We start from the raw sequence: 22,688 nt of genomic DNA, 5'->3' as shown, positions 1-22,688 counted from the left end.
TTTTCTGGCCGTGATTTTGGGGATGTCACAGCGGTCCAGTCAGGCTGATGGATCATTATGCTTGATGTTTGTTTATTTGTTTGCTATGATATAGCTATGATTTGTATGACGTTGGTATTTTGGGGGAACTCACTAAGCTTTGGGCTTACAGTTGTTGATTATGTTTATGGTACTTCTGATAATCGCGGGAAGGCGAAGGCGTGATCGTGCACCTCCTTATATTTTTATGATTTGATTCTGGGATACTCTAACATGAAACCATTTTGAAAACAAATTTGTAATAATTATTGGTTTTTGAATGTTTTAAAAAGTTTTAAATTGGCTTGAATTTTATGGATGTTACAAGTTGGTATCTGAGCCTTGGTTTGAGTGAATTGGAGGAAACATTCGTGTGTCTCCAGTCTCAAACTAAGGACAAGATTTTAAAATGAATTGGAGGAAACATTCGTGTATCTGAGCGTGTACGATCAGTAGGAGCCAATAAGTTGACCCCAAAATACCTTACGAATTATTTGATTTTGTGATATGTTAGAACATCATGCTAGTACTAGGCTAGGGATTTTCAGGAATTTCATGATAGAATTTCTTGATTATATGATGCCTGATAGCCTAGGATTTTTCTTAGATGAAACTAATATCATTACTGTAGTTGCTTAGTGTATGCATCACGACCATACATAATTAAGATCTTATAGCCTGAGAATGTTTGGTTTGGTCTTATTTCCTGTTCTTTTCTGATGAAGGGCTTAGGGTACGATCAAGTATTCGAAAGTCTATAGGGTCTAGCGTTATGTATGGCTAGCATACACGAGTGCTGAAGGGTTGGTGGAAGTTTCATGGATGGGTGGGTTGTGCGGGGTCAGTAGGCTAGTTATGAGATAGTTAGCCTTCCTCTAGGAGTGAGGATTGAGCGTGCACCATGCTTACAGATATTGTTAGGGCATTGTGATGATACTTGAGACAAATATGGGTAGGTGTGGAAGGTAGTATGGGCCCGTACTACTGAAAGCACAAGACCCATACGTGTAGCAAGGAAGTCACAACCCCTTGGGATTTGTTGGGAGTTGGTTTACAGATTATTATATGGAATGTTTGATATCTTCTTGATATATTTTCAACATGGTGGTTACTAGATGATTTGTGACTGGATTCGGATCAAGATCAGGAGATGGCGGTCAGGAGGGACCGACAGTGCCCAAGGTTATTGGTCAGATGGGGTTGGATGAGCTAGACACCTAGATTCGAGAGATCCTGCATGATGAGGTTTCTACTCTGTTCTGGGCACATTTACCGGAGATGGTTGGGTCTATTAAGACCACCATGGTTGAGTACTTTGACGAGCACTATGCAGCCATTGCTGAGACAGCTACTACAACAGTTGTAATGTCAGCAGAAGGAGGAGCCAATCGGGCTTTTCAGTACCAGGACTTTGATAACATGAATCCCCCGACCTTTAATGGGACTCAGGATCTGATCATATCCATGAGGTGGCTGTATGATATGGAGGGGTGTTTCTTCACATGCTTATGTCCTGCTGACCAGAAGGCCTGATGTGTCCTGAACCTGCTGAGGTTCAGGGCGAAGGACTGGTGGAGGTTGGTGACTGGCTCGTACACTGATGATCAGAGAGTTGCAGTTACTTGGGAGCAGTTCACGGATATGTTCCGCGCTCGCTACATTCCACGGGTCAAGAGGGAGCATTTAGCGCAGGAGTTCTTGGAGTTTGAGACAGGATGCTGAGACGATGACGGAGATCACCCGCATGTGTCACTGAGAGGGCGATGTTTTGCCTGGATTTTACTTCTGAGCAGGCTCAGATGACACGTTGTATGAGCATTTTCAAGACTAACATCCGTCAATTTGTTGCTACCCAACAATGTGATACTTTGCTGGAGTTGCAGGAGGCCGCTAGGCGGCAGGAGCTTGAGATTGAGTTACAACTAAGAGAGTAGAGGCAGGCCCCGACGTAATCACTGCTAGTGCCAAAGCGGTCTAAGACCGTTGATTCTAGGCCGGGAGGCCAGTATGGCCGCACTTGTGGAAAGTGCGGGAAAGGTCACTTGGGGGCTTGTAGATCTGGTAGTGTGTGCCGCAAATGCGGCAAGGAGGCGCACTTTGCGAGGGATTGCCGCCATCCAGCCCCGGTTCAGGATATGAGGATTTACTACCATTACCATCAGGTTGGTCACGTGAAGACCAACTGTCCACAACTTGCTGCTAGGTCGGCGCAGGCCCTAGCACCCGGCTACACTGAGGATTACTGACGCGGGTCAGGTAGGGCAGAGCCTCCAAAGGCTCGGGGACGCGCCTTCCAGCTTACAGCCGAGGAGGCCAAGATTGTTAGAATTCTTTCTCCATTGGGTTTGGTACATCTAAATTTCACAATGGGATCTAGAGAGAATCTTCGATTAAGGACATCAACATATTTAGATCTATCAATCTTTGTGAGGATTTATTCAACTCTCTTTTTCTTGTCTGCTTCAACATTAAAAAGTTGAATTGTAGCAATAAGATCTGGGACATGCCTTCGTAACCTCCTCAAGTTATCTTATCCGTTATCTAAAGCTATGGATGTGTTTTGCGATAATTTGAGGGCCATGTATTTATCTTTTAACTCTGTACAACACCAACATACCAAACATGTGGAAATAGATTTACATTTTGTTAGGGAACGTGTGCCATTGGACATGTGCGTGTTTTAGATGTTATTAGCTCACCCGTTTGCAGATATATTAATATTAATAAAAAAAATATTATAACAAAATAAAAATCGTATGCATAAAATCGATGACCACTTATATCAAAAATATGCCTAGAATTGAGGTTGCACATTCTAACATTAAATTTAAATTTATAGATAACTCATAAATTCATAAATAAAATGTCAAAATCATCAAAAAGTAAAGTGGTAGTTGAACAAGCTATAAAGATCTAGAATAATTATTTTGATAAATATTTTGGTATATGTTTAAATAACAAAAACTAATTTACAAGCTAATGCTATATAAAATAAAATAAAAAAATAAAATAATTTTAATAAAAGATAGGCATGAAAAGATATTAAGGAGATCGGTTCGCAAATATTTATTTGTAAGGAATGGAAAAGAATCAAAACCGAAGCCTCCCGCATAACGTGGTCAGTTTCCACCCATACACGCACACAGACACATAGCTCACACACAGAGGAGAAGCGTTGCAACGGTAAGCCATTTGATATCTTCACACTCCGATTTAGAGAGAGAAAATGTGCTCGTAGGCTGACAAAGAGACCGAATTGTATGGCCATGGGAGGTGGTTCAGTTGCAAGAGTGATTGTGCCGTCGGTGAAGTCGGAACCGCCTGAACCGGCAACGGAGGGACTCGCATCTTCTTCTCCATCACTGCCGGTGGCTCAGGAACCTCAGTTGCAGCTTCCGGCACCGGATTCCGCTGTGGCCGTGATGGAGGTGGATGCAAGGGGAAATGATCGTGAGGCTGTAGATGCGGCATCGCTGGATAAAGATGTGTTGTGTCCGATATGCATGCAGATCATTAAGGATGCGTTTTTGACATCGTGTGGTCATAACTTCTGTTACATGTGCATTGCTACACATCTTCAGAATAAGAGCGATTGTCCTTGTTGTGCGCAGTATCTCACCGCTAGTCAGATATTTCCTAATTTTTTGCTAAATAAGGTAAAGTAATCAGTATCTCGACATTCATGAATACTTGGAATTGATGAACACGAGCACAAATTTTGATTCGTAAATGTGTTATTCTTGATTGTTGTTAGGCTAATTAGAACTTTAGAAGAGGATTAAGAAATCTATAGTCTTTCAGCTCGATAAGCTTATAGCACGCTATTTGTACTGCTTACTGATTAGTGCTCCATTCCCTGTATATTTTACTAGTATGGAGCCAAGCATGCAGAATATAAAAAATTGGTTTCGATATATTTATTCATTTCTTTAGAAATGGAACTTTTAACTTTTCAGTTTGGCGCGAGGTCAATGTTGGATTCTGTGATGTGGTGTGTCTATATTTCGTCATCCGATATGTTAATCCTTTTAGAAAATTGGGCAATTAATCTTCATATATGTTGATTTGTGTCTATAAGAGCTCGATATATATGCTTCTTTAGTTGTTTCTTCCCATGTTTAACATGCTTGTTGACATTTCAACTCTTTTGTTGACAGCTTAACCATGAGATGTACAATTTTTTATATCTACTATTTTTCTCTGTTTCGGGTTTAGGTCTGAATGTTTTATCAGCATATCTTAAAACATGTATTATTAGCTCACAGCATTGTCATTGATTTGTTTGTGGAAAGTGTATCAAGTATAGTATACATCAAGTCCTTAAGAAATAAAGTAATAAACTGTCATGCCAATTCCATTCTGAAACAACTACAATGAAGTTTTGTGGTTAATACCCCATTTGACCCTGTAATTCAAAAGTTTCAATTTGGTTATCTCTGGGTACATAATTTGCAGAAATAAATATTTTTCCCATTCGGTTTGTGAATATGTTAAGGATTATGATCTGTTTCAGGTAGAATATGTCTATATATTTGCTTAAAATGCTCTTGTTTATCATTCACAATTACACAATAAGCAAAGTATACATTTGGCATTTATATTTCTAGCTACTTAATTAAAAAAAGACTATTTCTGCAGCTATTGATGAAGGCTTCAGCTTGTCAAATAGCAAAAGGAGCTTCTCCTGTTGAACAAGTCCGGCTAGCATTTCAACAGGTCAGTGTCAGTTATCGTATCGATCATCAGCTCCTCTTAATTCCTATAACCTTATTAGCATCACTTTTTGATGCATGATATATTCACTTATGAAAGATTTTACAATTATGATCTTCAAATTGTGGGCTTGGGCTTTTATCTGTATATATATTTTCTCAAAACCTTCAATGTTTCTCCTTATTTCTTCTACCAGTAATACTAAACATCTAATTCATGTAGTTGTGTTCATTCCGAAATGAGAAACCATGAAAATATTGTAAAAGTTTTATGTGAAGTCAGTGTCTCTGTTATTATTGTAAAACCCTGAATATCTCGCACTCAAGGTGGACCCATGGGCTTGAATGTCATTTCTTTATATTGAAAGGTGACTCTTTTCACGTAGACAGGGATGTGATGTGTCAATGAAGGAGCTTGACAGCCTCATAGTTGTTCTCACTGACAAGAAAAAAAGAATGGAGCAAGAAGAAGCCGAGTCAAATCTGCAGATTATGCATGAGTTTTTATACTGCTTAAGAAGACAAAAACTTGAAGAGCTAAATGAGGTTACAGTTATATCAAATTTCCAAACAAAGCCCCTTAACTTTGATGTTAGGTGAATTATCATGTGATTTTATTGCAGATACAAAAGGATCTTGGGTACATTAAGGAAGACATAAATGCTGTTGAAAGACACAGAATAGAATTACATAGAGCAAGAGAAAGATGCTCAGTAAAACTAAGGATGCTTGCTGATGATTCCAGTGTTAAAACTTCATGGCCATCATTGATGGATAAACGTAATGGCAGCAGTATGGGGGGTATTATGGGTGCAGGTAGTACACAAAATAGGTTACCTGATTTACAAGCTACTACTACTACAAACTCTCTATCACTCCAAAAAAAAGATTCAGATTCACAAAATACTCAAGTGGGATCAACTGTAGCAAGAAAAAGACGCGTCCATGCACAGGTCATCACACTTCTCATTCACAAAATGACAAAATTTCCTATTTCATTAACGGGCACGTGGGCCCCATTTACATACTATTTGTTATTTGATTTATTGTATTTGTTTGATCATGTTGTTGATTGTAACAGTTTAATGATTTGCAAGAGTGTTATCTGCAAAAGCGGAGGCATTGGGAAAAACAAGCACATAAGCAGGAAGAAAGGGAAGGGCGAAATGTGAAAGGAGAAGGTTATCATGATGGACTTAAGGAATTTCAGTCTGTGCTTTCTACATTTACACGATACAGGTTCTGTGTGTGTGTGTGTGTTTTTAGTTTGTTCTTATTTTTTTTAATCAAGGATTAGATTTGAACATGTTGATTTTATTGTGTGTTTTATGTAGTCGATTGCGAGTCATTGCTGAATTGAGGCATGGGGATCTTTTCCACTCGGCTGATATTATATCAAGGTCAGTTGAGTGGAAGAATTATGTTGTATAAAGTGGTTGATTTGTTTTTTTTTTTAATAAGTTAAATGGAGTATACTTTTTTAATATGCTTGGATGAGGGAGAAACTCTATGGAGTTTACACTATAGCTTAAGGTCCTTTGTAACTTAATATAAATTCATGCAGAAGGGTAAAATGGTAATTTCTTGTTGGTCACATGGTTCTTTCAGTTTAAAAAAAAAGAAAAAGAAAGGGCATTCATTCGTACAGTACTTAATCAGAGTAAATGACTATTTTACCCTTCTGTCTAGCAATGATGATTGTTCCTTTGAAAACTGTTATAAACTGAAAATTGAACACGAGAATAATTAAATAAAATTTTGAAATATCACCCAACATTACTATATAATGATCTTTAATTTTCAATGATAACTAGTTTGATAATATATGTTGATTAGTACTTGTAATTGCTGTTTCCACAACATCATCAGGACATTGTATTTTTAAAAATCCACTCAATTATAGCAGTGAAAATTTGCTTTTTATTTGGATGACACTGCTATAAATATTTTCAAAATACAATCCCTTAATAGAAAGACCTGAATGTAGGATGCTATAATAAATAATTAATAAATACTCGAGTAAATTACATGAATGGTCCCTATGGTTTGGGGTAATTTGCATGTTTGGTCCCTAACTTATTTTTTTAACTCGGAAGGTCCCTATTGTTTGTTTTTGTTGCGCGCTTGGTCCCTGTCTTACCTAAAAAGACTATTTTGCCCTTGATTTTTTTAATTTATTTAAATAAACACACCCCAACCCCACTTTTACCTCATCTTACCTTACCTTACCTATCCCATCTTATTTAAATAAATTAAAAAATCAAGGGAAAAATAGTATTTTTAAGTAAGACAGGGACCAAGCGCGCAACAAAACCAAACAATAGGGACCTTCCGAGTTAAAAAAATAAGTCAGGGACCAAACATGCAAATTACCCCAAACCATAGGGACCATTCATGTAATTTACTCTAAATACTCCAAACTTTTTTCCCACTTTCAGCATAGAATTTGACCGAGACAATGAGCTTTTTGCTACAGCTGGAGTTTCACGACGCATCAAAGTCTTCGAGTTTGCCTCAGTAAGTGATGCAGAAAGACCGATTTACCCTTCATTTCATATGTACTCATCCGCATCAACGGTTTTCCAGGTAGTGAATGAACAAGCTGATGTTCAGTGTCCTGTGGTGGAAATGTCAACACGCTCCAAACTTAGCTGTTTGAGCTGGAACAAATACACCAAAAATTACATCGCCAGTAGTGACTACGAGGGTATAGTCACTGTCTGGGATGTAACCACTCGCCAGGTCATCATTCTTTTGTTGACTTTTTTATCAAAGCTTCCTACTTTCACTAAAGGATGCTATATTAGAGAAAGAAAATACATTGCTATTTATTGCATATTTGTTATATCGGTCTAAAATCTTAATTACAAATCTTGCCACAGAGTGTAATGGAGTATGAGGAGCACGAGAAACGAGCATGGAGTCTTGATTTTTCACGTACTGAACCTACAATGCTAGTGTCTGGAAGCGATGATTGTAAGGTATATCATTTACTCATTTTTAGGGTTAAATGTAAGAAATAGCAATTTGCTTTCATTGAAAAATGGAGTCTTTAAATTTCCTTTGGAAAATCTATCAAAGTATAGCAATCTCATCGAAACAACTTTTACTATTATAATTAGATAGATTCTTCAAAGTACAATGTCCTAATAAGAAAAAGTCGAATGTACATGCCATCATATATAGCAATGTAAGAAAATAAAGTAGGATGCTATGAATATAATACACAAATAAATTAAAAGTATGTTGCTATTTCTTATGTTCCTAAACAGGTCAAGATATGGTGTACAAGACAAGAGGCAAGTGTCCTTAACATTGACATGAAAGCAAATATTTGCTCTGTGAAGTATAATCCTGGATCTAGCTTCCATGTTGCAGTAAGTTTGTTTCAGTTTTTTCAAATTTCAACCTGTGATTAGATTATCCAGTAAATTACATTTTTGTCCCTGTGCCATAGTGATATTTTCTAGATCTGGTTCAACAAGGAACCTTTTTTTCCTTTTTGGTATTCCCAAACACTAAATGATCCCTGTGATTGAAGCAATGAATTAGCAACCAAAAAGGAAAAAAAAAAAAAATCCTCTTTGGACCAAATCTGAAAATATCGCTATAGCACAGGGACTAAAGATGTAACTGTAAGTTAATTTCAACTATATACATGTCTACCTTCACTTATTGGGAATGATTTTTATTATGGCATTTAGGTGGGTTCTGCAGATCATCACATACATTATTATGACTTGAGAAAAATAAACCAACCGTTGCATATTTTTAGTGGGCATCGAAAAGCTGTTTCATATGTAAAATTCTTATCCAATTATGAGCTTTCTTCTGCATCTACAGACAGCACATTACGCTTGTGGGATGTCAAGCAAAATATCCCAGTAAGTCTCTCTTTCTTTATCTAACAAATTAAATTATTTTTTTACTGATTAGCAACAAAACAATATCTAACATATATTTATCTTCCATCTTACTTTTAAAGCTTCGCACATTCAGAGGACACGTGAACGAGAAAAATTTTGTGGGTCTAACTGTAAATAGCGAATATATTGCATGTGGCAGCGAGACAAATGAAGTCTTTGTATACCATAAGGTTACCTTCCAACCTTAGACTCTTTTTGTTTCTTACAGAAACTAAAAAGTAAAAGTTAGCTTATAAGCTACTTTTTGGTTCACCTAAAAAAGCTCAAAAAATAAGCTAGCTTTGAGAGTTATAGGCCTTGAATTTAATTGGAAACATTTATAGGCCATTTCAAGGCCAGCAGCCTCGCATGGATTTAGTTTGGATGCAACTGAAGGAGAGGAGCCGGGGTCATACTTCACAAGTGCGGTTTGTTGGAAAAACGATAGCCCCACAATGATAACTGCAAACAGTCGTGGAACCATTAAAGTTCTTGTTCTTGCCGAATAGTAAGTAAGTATATAATTATGGAACTAGTGTTTATACATTTTATGGACCTTTGAAAATATCGTATTTGTTTTTATGTTTTTTTGTTTAATTAAATATGATTCAATCATTTTCAAGCTAATTTATATGGCTTTTACGTTGAGTGTTGTTTAAAAGTAGATCCAAATCATGAATCGATGGAGTTTATCCACCTTTGATTTTATACTTTATACTTTATACTTTATAGTTAGGTAATTTTTATACTATTATATAATAAAATGAAAAAGGATAAATGTTGAAGACATCCGTTGGATCTATTTTGAGATGTTACCTAAGAGGTGGGTCTTGTCTATTTTGTCACATTTAATCATAATTAAGATTGTCTGTTTTGTCACGTTTAATCATCATTAAGGTTTTATTATAATATATTATTTACGCATATGTTTTTGTTTTATGAACTACGGTATATTTGTTTACAATTACGGTAACTTGTTTTCATTTATAGAGAAACTACTTACAATTTTATGATTATGATATATTATTTATGTAGAGGTTAACTGGTTTATATATATGAAAATGTAAATACAATTGGACTTGATATGTATGATTGTCTTGTTAAAAAAAGCTACGATGAAGCATAAAAAAATATAATCATATTTATTATCAAAGTATGCATAAATACTATTATCGAGACACATTTAGTTACTAAGGAATAACCATTGTGTCCTATAACCACCTCTTGATTATCCCATGAATCTGAATTTGTGTAACCCCAAGAATAAAGGCCGACTTAAATATTTCAGAAAATGATTTCAAAATACGATCCAAGAGAGTATCAAAGTTATTCTAAAACCCTTAAATTCTAACAAGATATAATATCATAATATAATCATAAGTATGTTTAGAGTTGGGTGAGACAAACACGTAAGGTTAGGGGTCAGCATGGTCTAGGAACTAGATTGAACTAGAAAATCGAGAGGACCAAAACTAACGTGGATTGAAACCGAAATTCAAGAAATAAGAAAATCGAATGATATTTTTTGTTAACATGTTCTCACATATGTAAGGTATTACACCTAACATGATATTCCAAAATGTTGTTGTTCAACTCAATGTTAAAGTGGTTTTGGGAACACTAGGGATTTAAGGGCAGCACCCCGGTCGTCCTTGTGGGGTGTGAGATAACTCCAAGTCCAGGATCCATATTGTATGGATATATCTGTTCATTTATGCTCTTGTCAAAAACTTAACCAATACATTTGTTGAGAACATACATAACATCCCGCAAAAAAAAAAAAAAAAAAAAAAAAAAAAAAAAAAAAAACGAATTTAATTGTCTAGTATCTTTATAAATGCATAACTCAGGTCTTGCAATATGGTATTTTTCTTAAAGGTTACTCTGCCAAAATCTTTTCTTAAAGAACAAAAACGAGGCCAAGGTATTATGTGTTCTTAATCTTATAGTTTGCATGAAATCCATATTACTTCTTTATAAGAAAAAAATATATATATAGTTACTGAGTCGAACTCACAGATTTTAAGAAGTGTTTTCACTCTTTGAAATATCCAAATTATTTATTATATTCCGAACCAAATTTTAACATTGCATAGAAAATCCTTGTGTCATATGTTTTTTTTTTTTTTTTTTTTTTTCATTTATTATCTATATTTCGTCTTTGCAATGCACATTTGGTCTACACCCTAAAAGGCATTTCTTCCCCATTTGTGATACGAATGAGGATGTTATCTTCTTTTCCACCTTCCATCTCTCTTTATGCTTGTTGAGAATAATGTTGGTCATTTAGCTTATATTAAGGATTTTGATTTAACAATCCCTTTGTTAAACCATCCCCAATTATACGGTCTCTTTACAAAATAAATTATGGTTAGATAATTTCTTTATTTTTTACTTAATTATTATTTTTATCTATTTAAATGTTTATAATTATTGAACTAATAAAATAATTTCTTTATTTAAATGTCGTGAATATTATTAAAACCACGACCTAAAAGGAAAAATATCCGGGAAAAAAACAACAAAACAACTTACAAAATGTCAAAATGGGAACAAATCCATAATTCTCATTTATAATTTCCAAAATTACTCATATGCTTCATCAAACTAAATACCACTAAAAGCACATTATCCGCCAACTTTGGAGAGTTCACTCATGCTCTGTTAAACAAAACGTCATTCCTTGTCTTCCACATACACCATAAAAAGCCACAACAAGTTAAAATAAATATTTCCCTCTTTTTTGGACAATTTCTCCATGTGGCTGCGAAATTAACGAAATTTGAAATCAAACGAAACCTTTGGAAGGGGATGCCACACCAATTGAAAATCCAAATTAGAGAATCAACAGCAACAGGACATTCCAAGAGACTATGATGCACAATATCCACACCGTTGGAACACATTTGACAGGAGGAAGATGAAATGTTGATACCTCTCCTGGACAAAGCCATCACCATAGGAATATGCCCCATACATGCCCACCAGACAAACCTAATACACTTGATACGAACTAAATGAAGCCAAACCGGGGGTTATTCACCGGATAGTCAGATTACTGGCAATAAGAGCTCGAAGATCGCTCACACGAAAGATGCCATTTACAGCTAATCTCGATCTCCATGTGTTTGGCCTGCTGGAATATATATATATATATATATATATATATATATATATATATATATATATATATATATATATATATAATTAAAAAAAAAGTTACATATATACATAATAATTATATATGATGATCATTTCCTACAATACCAAACGAAATGGAGACAAACAACACCCTGTGGTGGATGATATGTCACCGCGGTGGTGTGGTAAACACAACACCGCCCAAGGCTATTGCAGTAGCTATACTGTAAGTCAAGAGATTACCATATGACAAAATCAACTCAACACCCCTCAGTGGTCATAAATGGCTACTTTTTTAATTTTTTATACCATTATAACACCAATTCCATATCAAACATTTCATACAAACACAATACATTCTATCACACAAAGTACAACCCTTTCTACTCCAAAAATGAATCTCAATAACACTCTTACCAATCTCACCCCGGTCGAAACAAATTGCGGATTAGTGGTTAAGAACACTGATTGTAAACATTTGTCTTTTCGCTCCTTCGATTTACCCACCACAACTTGATCTCTCTATGATTTTGCCCCGACCCCGACCCAACACTTTCTTTACCAACAAATAAAACATCAATATTACACCATGCAATTCCATAATCCAACCTTATTCCAAAAAAAATCTCTCTACCCAAATACATTCCAGGAAGACAACCCCCCAACATCGGAAGTCGAATTTTTCTAGAAACCAAACTATGCAAATCCAAAAGACAAGGAAAGGAAAAGGCACCTGTTAGAAAAGAAAAGTCGACACTTTAACAATGGACAATGAAAGAAGATAAAAAAAATTAATGGAATCATAGGTCAACATATTGGATGATCCTATAATTGGGAATGCAGAAAAAGAGGATCATATTTGGCGACGTATTAAGGAGCAGTTTTTATATCGTTATGTGTCCTGGCGAGTACCAGATAAAAGAACAATGTACTAACAAGTTTCACGAAATGAACAAAACGTTTACAAAATTCAATAAGACATTCGTCAACTTGCTACATTAACAAAAAATCGGTGAAAACGATAAAAACAATTTTCCAAACGATGCTTGAACTTTATAAAAAGTAAAATAAGAGGCCATTCAAGTATATCTAGATTTGGAGTTTTTTTATCCGCTCTCTCAAGGTGGCAAAAATGGTATGATAGCAAAGAAGGTGGTTCAAAAATAACCAAGTTTCCGAGACGATTTACACTATTTCATCGGAAGCTCCATTTGGTCCTAACTCTTAATGTATTTGATTTCTAAAGCATCAAGTTACGCCACTTACTGCATTAAGAGCGTGTTTTGCATAGAATGTCAACGCTTTTGAAAGCATTTGGAAACTTCTAGCTTTTAGTTTTTGACAAAACGTTATAATTTAAATAAAAAACTTTGTTTGGTAGTACATGTGTTTAACTTTCAGTTTAAACAAAAAACTACAAATCTAAAAGCTACATCATGTAGTAGGGCGTATTCGACAAAACCAGCTGATAGCGTTTTGTTAAATGCTACATGAAGAAACATTTTGATTTGGAGTTTTTTGATTAAACTAAAAGCTAGAAGTTTGTAGCATCAAACAAGGCTTTCTGTTCAAACGAAAGAAATGCATCAGTGAGTGAAGATATTCCTCACGGAAAGCTAAAACTCTCCGATCAGTTCAAAGTGAAGATAAATATATATACATCATCTGCATCTGCATCATCTTTACTGAAATTCCAAATTTTAACTTGATAAATTTCTATTCAAAAAGATTGTAAACCAGCACCAATTAAATCACCAATTGATATAAAGAAAGAATTACCAAAAGAAATCGAACGATGAAAACAAAACGATCGAAAATGCATCAGTGAGTGAAAGATTCCTCACGGAGAGTTACAACTCTCCGATCAGTTCAAAGTGAAGATAAATTAATACACATCATCTGCAACTCAAATTTTATGCTAAAACTTCGATAATTTTGATCGAAAGGTTTGAAAACGAGCAATCGAATCGTTAATCGGTAAAAAAGACGAGTGAAAACATGTTACTTCGTTCAGATCATCGGAACCGCATGAAAATTACTGAAATTAACGAAAGAATACAGTAATTTTTAATAGATGTGATGATTGGAATTGCAGAATAACGCTGAAAACAAGATCCTAAGAATCGAAAGATTATAATTACAAGAACTAAAATCGAAGCAACGAGGAATTCAAGTTGGTAAAAAAAATAGAAAAAGAATGAGATTTGCTGAGAAGCGAGAGACCGAGATTGCGGCTAGGCATTTGTTTTAGTATTTATAAACGAAGAAAAGACAACCCTAAATGGCCCGTTCTTGTATTTAGGGTTGGGTAAATTTTGTGAAAGAAACGATTTGTTCTGGGATAATTACATATAAATATCAGGTTAATCTTTTATTATTATTATTTTTTTTACGGATTTTAGGTTTATTAAAATTGGATATTTGTAATATTGTCAATTCTATTAGACTGTAAAATCAAACATTTATGTCACACTTAAAGCTTTAATGAACCGGAAAATCAAACTTAAGGCTACCCGGTATGGGAGGTTTTTCACGCGTCTTGGGCTGAGGTGACAGCCTCTCCCACGCATGAACACCGCCCCCTAAGCCGGTGGGTTGTGCGTGGCGTGGCTTCAGAGACGTGAGAAGACCGAGCTTCCTATTGGCTTGCTTTTTTTTTGACCATTTGCCCCTTAATTTTGTTGGTTTTTCTTTTAATCATCTGAGTAGAAAAAAAAAAGGGATATACCCGTTTTCCAAAAATTGAGTGAAGAAGACAACCAAATTGTAAACGGGTTTTAATGGAACTTACAAATTTGGTAAGGGTAAAAGACCATTTTACCCATCGAAGATCTCAGTTACTCACATTTGGTCAAAACTCTAAAAGTCAACCGAAGTTAAACTTGGTCAACAATCCATGTTGACTCAACTTGATGAGTGCATCAGGAGGACTCGTCAAGTCCCCTCGTTCCCTCAGAGGCCTTATGAAAACCAACTCTACTCGTCGAGTTGACTCGCTAACTTGACGAGTTACATCATGCTTAAACTTATCGGAACAAACATTTGTCGATCCTGGGCCACTTTCATTCTTTCTCGTATAATTTGAATCTTATCAGTAGTGTCTTGAATCATTTCAGGGCCTCCACGGATTTTCTGTCCTATATCACACCAACATAATGGAGTGTGGCATCTGAGACCATATAATGATTCATATGGTGGCATTCTGATTGAAGCGTGATAACTGTTACTATACTAAAATTCAACAAGTGGTAAATACTTGTCCCAGTTACCACCGAACTCCAAGATACATGCACGAAGCATATCTTCTATTGTTTAGATTGTTCTCACCGTCTTGACCTTCTGTCTAGGGATGATAAGTTGTTCTAAGAGAAATTCGAGATTCCAATTCTTGTTGCATACTCGATCAAAAGTGAAGCGAGTATCACAATTGGAACTAATCTTTAGTGACACACCATGTCTCTCCATAATTTCGTCCAAGTATACTTGTGCGTATTTCTCCATTGAAGTCGTTTCCCGTATGGCGAGAAAATATGCACTCTTAATCAGCCGGTTGATAATTTTCCAAATGCTATTATTCATATTTTTCTTCTCCTCTTTCAATGTATTAACTGTATAAGTCGGATAAGTAGAATATCTCTTCGATATAAATTTATGAGTTTTTAAGAAAGAAATTTATTATTTCACCATAGACATAAATAGAATCCTAGTAGGGATGCACACCATCTTTTCGTAGCACAAGAGTTCTGCGTGGTTCTTTATCAATCGATCCATGTCATGAATAATATCAAAGTTGGGCAAGGAGATAAGAATTAGGTTTAGCAAGAAAATTATAACCATTAATTTCTATGTCACTATCTATATAAACTTTATCAGCAAATAATGATACCCTTCCTACGGTATCTTCATGTAACAATTGGAAAATTGCATAATAAGCAATTTGAACAAGAATGTGCGAGTTTATAACGCACAAAAGAATCTGAGGCATCGAAATCAATTAAGATGTGAGTAGATCTAGGGTTTACGAGAAAAGTACTAGTCACTACATTCGGGTCCTAATCTTTGAGTTAAAGATCAATTCTCATTGTAGAGTTATGCTCCTTCTTGGTGTATAGACTAAACTCAAGATAAGATCTTTACTTTTGCTACAATAACTTGAATGGTCATATTCCAATGACTTTCAATATTTTATAACGCACAAGACACATAACGAACCAAACTCTTGTATTAAAATCAGATCGAATAAATCGAGCTGATGGAATAGAGAAAACAAAGAGAGTTTGATCAACACGTGGATGCTTCAAAATAGAATGAATAGCACCACGTATCTCTAATTCATGCTTTCGGACATACACATCAATTTTTTCAAATGACAAAATATTTCGATTGATTATGAAATCATGGATTTCATACTGTAATCCTTTCATGAATAACTAAATTCTTTATCGCCTTCATGACAGGTAACATCTCTAGTTAATGGTTGCTCAATTCTTTAATGGAGATCGTTATATTTCTATCGACCATCTTCTTCTTCTATCTTTTGACTGAAATTTCATCACTACACGAGACATGGTTCTCTAAACCAATCAACTCACTTTGTAGATTTATATTAATCAGATTTAATTCTTTATGACTTTAAGATTTGAACGATAATTATCTTCTTAGTCATTACCGAAACGAAGGTAACGACAGACATGAATAAATCAGAATCATTTACTAGCTTCTTGGTAACCTTGTGACTTTCACTGATCCAAGCGTAAGTCATGTGCTTCCGATAGTATAGGCCTCTACTACCATTCACACTTACTCATACTCATCCCACGTATTATCTCGCAGTTTTCTAAGTCACCATTCAAAATCACAAAACAACTTATGAATGTGTTCAAACAAATACATACAACAATTTCTCCTAGACTCAACTAGGGTTTTCACGTTTCTATCAAACATATTTAGATTTCCTAGACTTGTCTTCTAGAATTCTTCTCACGTATAAGCTTGATCTAGCATATTCTAATACTTTTTCATAGGTCGATAGAATTTTACTTCCAATTCTTCATATAAATTCTTTCTTGGGTAGTGTCTACTCTGCAAGACATAAAACACCCAAAATTTACTCTAGCAGTGTAGAGACAAATGGTTTCCAACTACTTGCATCATCTTCTAACTCATGTAATTCACCATATACATTTGTTGATCCATTATCCTTCCATGACATCGTCATTCCTGTATTTGAGTAAGTCTTCTTCTTATGGTTGTATCTTTTAAGTCTACTTCATAGGAGTTTATCCTAAGAAGTCTGCATTATAGCTGCATCTCAACAAGCTCTACTAGCTTCAAATTGGTTCTCTAACATTCCTAACTACAACATTTCTTATTATACAATACTATGGGTGTATTGTTTCTTCAACTAAGCATTCTACCTTACTTAAACAAGTAAGTTACTTAACCTTTTATTACTAAATAACTTAATTCACCATCCTAATTATGCATGTTAAAGTCGGCTTAACACACAATAGACTTTTCATAAGGATGTGATGGAAGTGAATCATCACTCAGTATTATTAAATACTAAGTCTGAACATCTTGTATAGGGTTACTACTCGAACTACATACTACATCACAAAGTCTTAGCTTATTGATTCTGTAAACTTCATTAGCCTTTCCTTTGATCTTCATTTAATTCTTCTAAATCTTGTACCACATTAATTTCAATACTGTCGAAGTATTTATCACCAACTTCGGTCTTCCGACTCTATAAACAATCACTACTTCAATCTAGATAGCGATAGAACAACTTCATGGATTTGTACCAACACATTTATCTCGCCCAAACGTGTTTCAAACGCACATCTTTTTTCCAAAAATGTTATTATATCATCAAACATACTTTAAACGTATAATACCCCTTTATTGGTATTAATACACTATTTACAATAACACTTCATATTTATTATTTTACGATATTCCGTGATCGTTTATTTATAAACTTGTCGATGTCAGACCTTAAACTTTCTCAAATAATACCAAGATAGATATGAAACCTAATGCATGCTATATTTACTTATCATTTAGCACTTAATAAAATATAAGGCATATCTCCTCTCAATATTCTAGTGCTTTTCCTCATTAGGTATACAACCTAAACTATACTAGATACATATCGTATCATCTTCACTTAACAATCCATGTTTAAATCTAGAAATTCTTAAAATTCCTAGTTCACATAAACTAATTCTCTGAAAATTTTGAAGTAACTTAATATCTTAGAATACTAGGGTATATCACTACCCAATACCCCACTTAAGTATTTCCTATGGTTTGTATCCCTATACGTACTATGAATCCGTTCATATATTGAACTTCCAACAATTTAAGCCTACATACCAATCCGTGGTATTTAGTTCACTTAAACTGTTGTTCTGATACCGTGATTGAAAGACCCGCACTTTCGTATTTCTGAAAGACCCAAACTTTCATACTTGACAATATAGTTACTCCAAAACATGTTACTTGCATATTCATAAAAACAATATTTTACATTGATAAAGTAATTACAAAAGACTGGATGCAAACCGACTATTACAAAGTGTTATATATTACACAATTATCCAGGATACTATACTTTTATACATCCTTGAACATTAAATACAAAGAAATAGTATTAACTATTCTAAATCTTTCAAACACAGTATAAGACTATACTGGATGATGATCACTTGCATTTGTTAAACATTGAGAGGGATAAGCGATAACGCTTAGTGAATTCAATAAATAGATACAATATAATCTTATGCCATATATATACCAATACGACAGAAGCAAAGAGGAACAAGAACAACAATAGCATATGCGTATCATATGTCAGACTTTCAATAACAATCAAGATTTGATTCAAAGATTTACGATCAATGAGACATAACGATTTCAATACTTGATATACATCAATAAAGATTTGACCCAAATAGCACAGAAGACACACAATTTTTGATTAAGCATTTTGGTAGATTTCAGGCTTTTAGCCCTATATAACCTTCTGCCAATGCCTTAGAATATAAGTCATTCTCATAGAAGACGTGCTCTACATGGCCAGAGGCTACATACCAGCCCTATCTAACCTTCTACCAATGCCATAATAGAAATCATTCTCTTACGAGACATGCTCTACATGGCCCGAGGCTACATACTAGTACCACCGTGAATCTAAGTCCTTTCACTGATCACATGGTCAAAGGTATAACTTTACTACAAATATAGCATGAAATAACAACACGAGATAATAACACAGAAAAATCACATAGCACATATAACACATAACATACAATTGTTCCTATATTGAACTCACCTTGAAATAACCGAGGGTTAAAATAGTAATTTGTGCAGCACTTCGTTACTATAAATATCTTTCTTCTATAAAAACCGGAAGATATATTGAAAACCGGGCTTTGCGAAGGTTGAGCTTCAAACCAAAAAGATAAATTTCTCAGGGTTCCCGGGCTCTTCAGAACGTGTTTCGGGTGTTGGGAATGATCCCGGTGCTTCGGGGAATTGAAATTGGCTTAAAATAGGCTTTAGAGTGAAAAAGTATGCAAAATTCCAACAAATGCCGGGAGGGTTCGCACCCTCCCTTATATAGTATGCGAGACCGAGAATCGACGGCCGAGAAGAGGACGCGTGGCAGCAGATGCGAGACCCGGCATCGGATGCGAGGCGAGGGTAGGTGGCGGTCTTGGATTGGGTCGCGCCTTCGAGTGCGAGGGGTTGCAACACGTGTCTACACGCGTCGGCTTCTGGTTCGGATGAGTCATCGGCATCGGAAACGGGGCGAGCTCGCACGAAGGGTGACGTGGCCGAACTGTATCCATGCGAAATTTCTCGGATTTCGCATTTTTCTCGATTTTTGTGCCCCGAACTTCTAAAATCCATAACTTTTGTATACGAGCTTCGTTTTTGACGTTCTTTATATGCACGCGTAAGTAAAGTTATGCTCTACAACTTTCGTTTAGACTTCGTCAGCTAATTTTGATTTTATTTTTAATATTATTATTTTTAACATACGAAAAACTGGTAAATCCGTTAAAAATTCATAATTTCTTCATCCGACGTCCGTTTTTATCAGACTTTTTACCGTTGTACTACTATTAACGAGACCTTCGATTCTCGTTTAGGTTGCGTCGGCTAAATATCACTCGATCTTTATTTCGAGTTTTTAGGTGTCTACTGCTATTCTGAAACTTAGAAAAATCTTAACTTACTCATACGAAGTCAGATTTAAAAGTTACTTATATGAAAGTTTATTATTTTAACTAGTTATACAACTTTCATTTAGATCACTGAAACGACCCAAAAGTACGACCCAAAAATTTCGTTTTTCAATATAATCAAAACCATAATATGAGTATCATAACATAACATAAAAAAAACGTACGCGATGTATCCCAAATCATAATAAAATACTGTGCGGAAAACTATATCATACTATATCAAATCCAAAACAACTAAAACCATCCCCAGGACAAAAGCTAAGCTGTGGTGTGTGCGATGCTATCACCCCGAGCTCTTCCCTTTGCTTGCGGAAGTACCTGAAACCAAAACTGAAACTGTAAGCACGAAGCTTAGTGAGCTCCCCCAAACTACCACATACCATACAATAACATATAACACATATTGGGCCTCGCCCTCTGCATCGGGCCGAAGCCCGGAAACTGCATCGGACCGAAGTCCGGAACTAACTGCATCGGACCGAAGTCCGGAACTGACTGGGACCTTGTCCCCTGCATCGGACCGAAGTCCGGAACTAACTGCATCGGACCGAAGTCCGGAACTAACTGCATCGGACCGAAGTCCGGAACCGACTGGGACCTTGTCCCCTGCATCGGACCGAAGTCCGGAACTGACTGACTGAACATGGCATAGCATAACACATCAACTAGCATGAACACATATACGGCATACTACATCGGGCCGTAGCCCGGAACACATAACACTTAACGCGTAAAACATAGCACACAAATCCTGTTCGAGCCACGAAGGCATCAAACGTACTAGCTACTGCATCGGACCTAAATCCGGAAACTACTGCTAACTGAACGGGCCGACATTGTGGCCTTAGACCCGTTCCTACTGGAAGGAAACTCACCTCGTAAGCTGGCTGCTGAGTATGTGGCTCGGGAAGCTAACGACTGCTGCTCCTGAATCTCCTCGGCTACAAGTCCATAAACACACTCAATCAAATACTAAACACTGCGCTTGGGGTAAAATGACTCTTTTACCCTTGGTCAAAGTTACTCTCATTTGGACTGACTCGCCGAGTTGGGCCACCCAACTCGCCGAGTCCTACTCTCACGTTTCACTCTTACTCGCTGCTACTCGTCGAGTCTGGCATCGACTCGACGAGTACCCTCTTGATTCAAGAACTCAGACAATCTTCATCCGACTCGCCGAGTCGGATGAACAAACTCGACGAGTTGTTCTTGATCTTAAGGAGATTGCCTTGGACTCGCCGAGTTGATGAACAACTCGCCGAGTCCCTCCATCACTGAGTTTACCCTCAACTCGCTAAGTCCACTCTCTAGCTCACTGGGTTCACTTGACACTGGTAAAAATGAAGGAATCGGGAACTCGCGACCCAACTCGCCGAGTCGTTCTTCCCGACTCGCCGAGTTGCCACCATGCAACTGATTTTTACTCGATTTTGTTTGAATCCAACACATACAATTGATAGATCTGGGTCCAATAAGCTGATTTACCACGTAAAGTTTCCAACTTTACGTGTACAACCTCATGAATAAGGGAAATAAGGCTAAAAGATGCATAAAATGGGTAGATCTATGGTTAATATGCAAAGTAACTCCAAAAAGACAGTAGATCTGGGCTCTACAACACCCCATCATTCAGATCCAAAGATATTTCGACTTATTAAGACCTTCATGCAAGCATAAGGCTTGGAACAAGCATCAACTAGCTCTTAGGAGAGCTCTAATGGAAGTTTAAAGCATATAACAAGAAGGAAACTCCGAAAATACCTCAATTAACCCAGATTTGCCCTTGGATCTTTGCACTACAGCTCTTCTCCTTGCTTCTTTCTTCTTCTCCTTCTTCAAACCTTCACAAAATGGCACAAAACACTTAGCTCACACAAGGGAGGATTAGGGTTCTTTCTCACAGTGTTCTCAGGGTGAGGGAGGCGAGAATGGGGGCTATAAGGTGGTTTAAATAGTGGGCAACCCCAGGAATTTAGGGTTTCACCCAGACGGATGGACTCGCCGAGTCAGGGATATGGACTCGCCGAGTCCCCGGCTCACGCGTGCTCGAAGTCGCGACCCTACTCGGCGAGTCAGGCTAGAACTCGCCGAGTCCCTCTTGAAAACTTACAACTATTACCAATGAATTAACGTACCGGGAACGGGTCGTTACAATCACTTAGGCTAAAAAGTAGTTTATCGGAAACTCATTTTTTACGCGTCATAGTGTTTGCCGGTTTTATCGCGGATCTTCGATTGGTCATAACTTCTTCGTTATAACTTGAATTTCGATGATGTTTTCGCCTAAACTTTTCTAACGAGATTCATTACAACTTTAAATAATTAAATTTTACTTATTTGTAATTTTATATTTTCGCTAAATTTTAGTATTTGACATTTGATTGGAATCTCATAAGACTTTCAATACTTTCTAAATTATTCTAAACATAGTTTTACTTCATTCCTAGTAACAACAATCTGTTAGAACTCAACATTCAAATTCACATAATATTTCGTAATATTATTCATTTTTATAATTTACAATACACGATAACTGAACGTGTATGTTACAAATTGTCACCAATGTTCATAATGGCTTCAGCAACAACTACTAGAAGAACGATGTTGATGAGTTTCTTAACTCTGAAAATGTTAATACTAATTACGATTGGTAA

The 22,688-nt window shown here is 36.1% G+C and overlaps 1 protein-coding gene and 1 long non-coding RNA gene across 4 annotated transcripts; one reads left to right on the top strand and one right to left on the bottom strand.

Moving 5' to 3' along the window:
* The first annotated feature begins 3,092 nt into the window (after positions 1-3,092).
* On the top strand, positions 3,093-9,283 carry LOC145042186 (E3 ubiquitin-protein ligase COP1-like). Of its 2 annotated transcripts, XM_078990574.1 has the most exons (14): positions 3,102-3,201; positions 3,301-3,674; positions 4,657-4,734; positions 5,121-5,276; positions 5,354-5,683; positions 5,812-5,969; positions 6,065-6,130; positions 7,169-7,247; positions 7,317-7,472; positions 7,613-7,711; positions 8,003-8,107; positions 8,435-8,614; positions 8,716-8,826; positions 8,980-9,283. In XM_078990574.1, exons 2-14 carry the CDS (start codon positions 3,441-3,443, stop codon positions 9,142-9,144), a joined length of 1,917 nt encoding a protein of 638 aa, XP_078846700.1. In that variant the 5' UTR covers positions 3,102-3,201; positions 3,301-3,440; the 3' UTR covers positions 9,145-9,283. The 2 variants fall into 2 exon arrangements, with proteins under 2 accessions (XP_078846699.1, XP_078846700.1); XM_078990573.1 differs by having other exon boundaries at positions 3,093-3,674.
* A 1,899-nt stretch (positions 9,284-11,182) lies between these two features.
* Positions 11,183-14,024, bottom strand: LOC145042185 (uncharacterized). 2 transcript variants are annotated; one of them, XR_013680565.1, is made up of 2 exons: positions 12,194-14,024; positions 11,183-11,771 (listed from the first exon to the last, which is right to left on the bottom strand). It is a non-coding gene; the product is annotated as an uncharacterized LOC145042185 (long non-coding RNA). The 2 variants fall into 2 exon arrangements; XR_013680566.1 differs by having other exon boundaries at positions 11,183-11,768.
* Between the last annotated feature and the right edge of the window lie 8,664 nt (positions 14,025-22,688).

Source organism: Lactuca saligna, chromosome 4 (assembly GCF_052625555.1).
Source record: "Lactuca saligna cultivar CGN05327 chromosome 4, ASM5262555v1, whole genome shotgun sequence".
Taxonomy (NCBI): domain Eukaryota; kingdom Viridiplantae; phylum Streptophyta; class Magnoliopsida; order Asterales; family Asteraceae; genus Lactuca; species Lactuca saligna.
The sequence above is the reverse complement of the archived record's forward strand: the minus strand, read 5'-3'. Positions and strand labels throughout refer to the sequence as shown.